The sequence below is a fragment of the Nymphalis io genome, chromosome 8 (assembly GCF_905147045.1).
Source record: "Nymphalis io chromosome 8, ilAglIoxx1.1, whole genome shotgun sequence".
Taxonomy (NCBI): Eukaryota; Metazoa; Arthropoda; class Insecta; order Lepidoptera; family Nymphalidae; genus Nymphalis; species Nymphalis io.
This window is the reverse complement of record NC_065895.1, coordinates 7,309,863-7,315,876: the sequence shown is the minus strand read 5'-3', so window position 1 is coordinate 7,315,876 and position 6,014 is coordinate 7,309,863. Positions and strand designations below refer to the sequence as shown.

General features: G+C 30.0%; 1 protein-coding gene across 1 annotated transcript in view; it reads left to right on the top strand.

The window, feature by feature from the left end:
• The first annotated feature begins 287 nt into the window (after positions 1-287).
• The window catches only part of LOC126769922 (CAD protein), a 23,197-nt gene continuing 17,470 nt past the window's right edge, over positions 288-6,014 (top strand). Inside the window, exons 1-2 of the mRNA XM_050488902.1 lie at positions 288-445; positions 4,113-4,292. Of these exons, the coding sequence (XP_050344859.1) occupies positions 4,122-4,292 (171 nt within the window). The 5' untranslated portion in view covers positions 288-445; positions 4,113-4,121. The remainder of the gene's footprint in view (positions 446-4,112; positions 4,293-6,014) is intronic.

Here is a 6,014-nt window from a genome sequence, read left to right as displayed (position 1 = left end):
GTGTTAATTAACACAGTCTTATTTTATTTGTATGTACACGTATTCCTGTTTTAATACTTTTTATTGTGTTTTTGTATTAAATAAATAAGCATTGAATAAATAAAAATATAAAAAACTGTTTGTAAATTGTTACTAAGAAAAAATAATAATATTACGAATTGATTCGTAACGAATCATAGCGTAGTAACGGTAGATGATAAAGTCTAATAGGTGCCTAATTAAATATGGTACAGCCGGGCGAAACATTGCACATGCCTGTTTCGCCACAGGGCCAAAGTCATCGAGTTTCCGAGGGAGTGGCAAAGCGAGCGGTCGTGTTGTTTGCCTACGTACTCCTCGCTCTAATAACCTAGCTACTTTACACTCGCCCCTGATTGTCAAGTCGGGGCCAAGAGAGTTCACTGGCACTCGAAGTCTATCCGACGGGGTCATTGTCGCACGACCGGTAAGGTACAGTCTGTTGTATTCGTAAGATGGCGTTTAATATGACTACTTACGACGTGTTTTTATTCGAATCTAATCTTTCCCGCCTAGGATTGGAAGAGGGATCAGTGACATATATTATTACATTTTGATTTACAAAATATGTATTTCTAGAAGATATTAAAATGTATTTTTAAATCTAATAAATTGATTCCGATAACCCATAACCTTGGTGTTTTGAGTAAACAATAAAATAAGAAATTAATTTAAAGACTATAAATATCTGTATAATTATTATGCCCGTCGAAGATCCATTCCTTAAAACTTGTCGTATCACATGAGTTTTCCTTTTTTATTGCGGTGAGGTAAGCAAGACCTGCCTACGGTCGCAAAATATTATATATCTGGCGAAACAGTCACCGGAACAAATACATCCAATACTATAAAAATACCTAATTCCAATTTAATGTTAATATAATAATGTTAATATAATAACAATAATTCTTATATGCTATGTAAATAATAATTTTAGTTTAATTTTAAGTTGAACTGACCACCTAACCATGAAAACTAAAATTATACATAATTATATGCTAATTCATTTCAACTAATACCTACCTACCCAACCATAAACGAATTAATTTAATTAAGTTGGCGCATATATTCAAGAAAACATTTTGGGAAAGATAATACCTGAGTTTTTGTAAATTTTCTCAAAAAATTATTACAAAACGAGTATAAAATAGTCGACTCATTAGGAAATCAGTGAAAACCTGTTTTTATATTGTTTGTTACCCTTTTCCCATTTAAAGTATTTTCCTCCTTCTAGATAATAACGAGGTTGCGAATTAATTAATTAATATGTAAAGTATATTATATGATATATCGATCTATCATCGTGAGCTTTTTATTTAATAAATAATTCATTAAAGTATTTATAATATGTCAAAAAATATAACACGACTTATATAATAAAACTAGACGTATAAGATATATGAATATGCTGCCGTAAGCTATTAGTACCTCGTTTCGGTTCGTATATCGTATAAGAATTACCAATTTAGCAAAACAAGCGAGTAACGACTTATAATTTCTAAACTTAAGCTAATTATTCAAAAAAATACTTAAAATATTAAAAATTATAATTCCACTCAATTAAATAAATCTGTTATTTAAGTCCAGCTCAAAATATAATAATCACACGAGTTAGAACACGGTCGCGGATATAGTAACTAATAGTTTAAATGGGAACACTATAAATATAATATTTTAATTAATAAAAAACACACTTAATAAACAAATCCATAAATTTATTTATTGCGTATCTTTGATTAATGGCCTCATTATTCTAAATAAGTCTGTTTAAAATAAGTCCTTAATAGCTTATTCCAATCGAGAAGGAGTAGAACCTTTGATTTTCATTTTCCGTGCGATTTGCTAATAGCTCTGCTAACTATCTGGTAGCTAATATTAGGCACTACACACAGTTCTTGATTAATATATCTCAAAACAATATTTCACTATTGACAACTTACGAAATATTCATTTTAATTTTACTTAAAACATTCCGATAACAACTTCGCCGACATTCAAAACGCAATTTTTTCTCGAATCCATATTGAATATCATAGAGTATGTATAAGATCTCGAGTAAATGATATCACGTCAATTCAATGGTAATGTTTTTTTTATTTGTCTTTACTCCTCTTTTGGTTGAAAAGGCTACATAAAGTTATTTTTGTACACATTAATGGTACACCAGTATCCAACGTCAGTATATTATGATATTAATATAATAACTTTAATTATATTCAAAAGCTTCTCGCATTAGTTGCATCTTTTCACTTTTGCCATTTAGTTTGACCTTATTTATATTCTAGCATTAGTCAAGTTTTTAACAAGAATAAATACATTAATTGACTTAAAATAAATTCTGCGAGTATATATAAAAAAGAATAAGTATATATATATATATGATAAGGATATATATATATATATATATATATGTCGATGTATATATATATATATATATAGGACTGAGTAGAGAGATATTGCAAAATTATAAAATTTATTTTACGACCTAAATATTACGATTGATAGTCAACAGAAAGTTTGATTTTAGTTACAGTATAAATAAATTTATCCTTTATATAATGGAAAGTAAACCTATTTCATGTTATTTGAAATTGTAATCTTGTTAGATTAATATAACTCCTCACACTCACAAGCAGATCTCGTATTATATCTTTGAGATACTAAGTGGTATAATAGTGAGCTGAATAAGTATATCATTACACATTGATTATATTCACAAAGAGCCATCTTCGTCTAGTTAAAACATTAACAGTTAAAATATAATATATAGTAAACAGTTTCTTCAAGCCGAGGTTGTATATTTGCTTCATGTACCGGATGTAACTAGTTAAATTTAAATTTCAAACAATAACATCATGAAAGAACATTAATTGGTATTCAACTATTTTTGCTAGCAGTGTTAGTGTCTGGACTAAAAAATAAAAACGATTGCGTATTTTAAATACCTACTACCGACTTGATGCACAGTAACAGTAACAGTAACAGCCTGTAAATGTCCCACTGCTGGGCTAAGGCCTCCTCTCCCTTTTTTTTGAGAAGGTTTGGAGCTTATTCCTTGATGCTTATTCCTTATTTATTGATGCACGCCTATGAGATACAGTTATATATATTATTATTTCGAGTTTTTTTTCGAAATGTTGAATAGATTCCTCTAGCACCAACTATCCACCAACTCCTAATACGCAGGTACAATCTAAGCTGTTCCAAATAAGTTTAAACTGAATCAAAATTATTTAGTTATTTTGATGGCGATGATTTGTAAGTTACTTTTTTAAGCATGCTGTTAATATAAATTTTAATATGATCAACCTACTTATGCTTTCTACATGTTATGCTTTGGTTAGCATTCAGCTAAAAATAAACAATAGATTTTCTCTATGATTACGACGATACTATTCTTATCCAGAAGTATACAGAAGTAATATCTTGATATATATTTTTTGAGTTTTTCAGCTTCAACTATAAATAAAAATAGTATATTTATTATTTGACGAGCCGGTTGGCGTGGTTGGTAGAACACTTGCCTTTCACGCCGACGGTTGTGGGTTCGATTCCCGCCCAGGACAGACATTTGTGTGCATGAACATGTCTGTTTGTCCTGAGTCTGGGTGTAATTATCTATATAAGTATGTATCTACAAAAGAAAAGTAGTATATGTAGTATATCAGTTGTCTGGTTTCCATAGCACAAGCTTAATTTGGGATCAAATGGCCGTGTGTGAAAAAATGTCGCAGGATATTATATCATATTAGCATTGAAAAAAAAAAACGTTTGTTTACCAAAAACATGTGTTTTTGATAAAAAAAATTGAAGTCTAATCTATAGACACTGTTTCCACGTCAGGAAAGAAATTTATGACATATGGAAGTTTCATATAAAAATAATCCATCCAAAATTAAGCTGGAACCCAGAGCATAAGCAACAAGAAGTTCTTCCTTATAATATGACCATGATACATCTTACAGTAATATCATTGAAATAGATAATTATGAAACAATTTTATTTGAATAATGTTCCGCGTTACACAATACCACAACGTTGTCTAGTTCGTGTATTTTTATTATAACATTTTATGTTTTCCTCTTGTATTGCAGATAGGCGAAATGAAGCAAGTATCATGGCAAGGATTAGCTCTTATACCAATATATTTGTTTACTGCATTGCCCAAGTCAGTTTTGCCTCAAGACTTGGATGATCATCAGTTAAATCCTGAAGTAATTCAAATCAAGGAGACGACCATTCAAGGAAGTCAACTTTCAGAAAAGGATCTTCAGGTGATTTTATTGTTCTCTCATTATATGTGAATTTGGCATATGTTGTTATTTGTTTTTCCATGTATTGTTGACGATAATATTTTGATGTATAAAATACCTTAAAAATTCATCATCTTGCGTCCACCTTTTAATATTACCTATTTACAATAATTATGTCATAAAAGTGTGTACTTTATTTTATATACCACATGGCCATCAGTAATCGAAATAGTATTAGTTACATACACAATAAATTAATTAGGTATATATTAATAACGTATGATATCAACTGTATGGTAATCTTGTTTGCGTATAAAATGTATTTAATAATATTAATCATGCTAAATACCATTATGTTAAGTTGCGACACGAAATTTTTAAGCTCGTGTCTGGGAAGGCTCGTGTCTTGGAAGAAGTCAGAGATGAAATAGAGACTGTACCTACCTCTGTGGAAATTGGTCAGTTCTTGTGAATGGCCGTCGTAGGCTTAATTCAGTCACTGTTTTCATAAATAAAAAAAATCATTATATTTTTTTCATCGTGCATATTTTACGAAGAAATCTAAATCAAACGAAATGTGTAAATGAAACAGAGTTTTCATCGTTAAACGACAGCCTAAGATCAACGTTGGATACTTTTAAACATGTAACATTATTTATTAATTTATTTGGCAAACATAACTAATTCAGTCAGTAAAAACAATATATTATTATATTCAAATAAAGTTAGACTATAATATTAAACAATTTGTGCACAGACAGCGTAAGTACACAGTACTAGGGCGAGCGTTAGTTACTTGTTTGATGGTAGGACTTTGTGCGAGCCCGTCTAGGTAGATACCACTCATCAGCATTCTACCGCCAAGTAGCAATATTTAGTATTGTTGTGTTACGGTTTAAAGGTTGAATAAGCCAGCGTAAGTGCAGACACAAGGGATATAAAATCTTGGTTCATAAAATCGCAAGGTTGGTGGCGCGGTGGAGATGTACGGAATAGTTAATATTTCGTACATCGTCAATATCTATGAGCGGTGGTGACTACCTACCACTAAGTGGTCAGTTTGCCCAGCCCCCTACATAATACAATAAAAAATAGGTACTATTAATTTAAAAAAAATACTTAAAAATTTTAAAGGTTAGTAATTATCGCATAAACAAAGTATTTTCAAATAAAGTTGAAACATAATCTACCAATTATAGTAACTACATACAATGTTTCATTTTAATGTTTAAAGTAAAATCAATTTCTTTCTCGCAAACCGATTGTTAAGCGAGTCGTGAGACTTATTTAGTTAAACGTCGAGTCACAAGGCACTCTTATTTTAAAATCGACTCAAAAATCACGTTAATTTACAATTTTAATTCCAAAGTGTTTTTATGCACAATAGAGCTATTTAAAATGCGATATAACAAATAATTATAACGAAAGGTCACATACTGCAAACGTACAATATACATTTGAGGAACCGTGTTTTATGTGGGTTACCGTTTTTCAAATTTGCTTAGGTACGATTTATATATTTTTATTGTGTACTTTGTCTTGTATATAAGAATAATCGTCACGCTTATTTACATATAGAAGGTTATTGTTCGCAATTCTTATATTATACTTAGATTCAATTTTATCTTTATAAGAAGATTAATTTCTCATGTATATTTACCTGAAAATACTGTAAAAGTAGTACATCATGTTTTCTTATATTAACCGTTAAAATAACTAACGCCAGTCTCTTTAAACCATCTC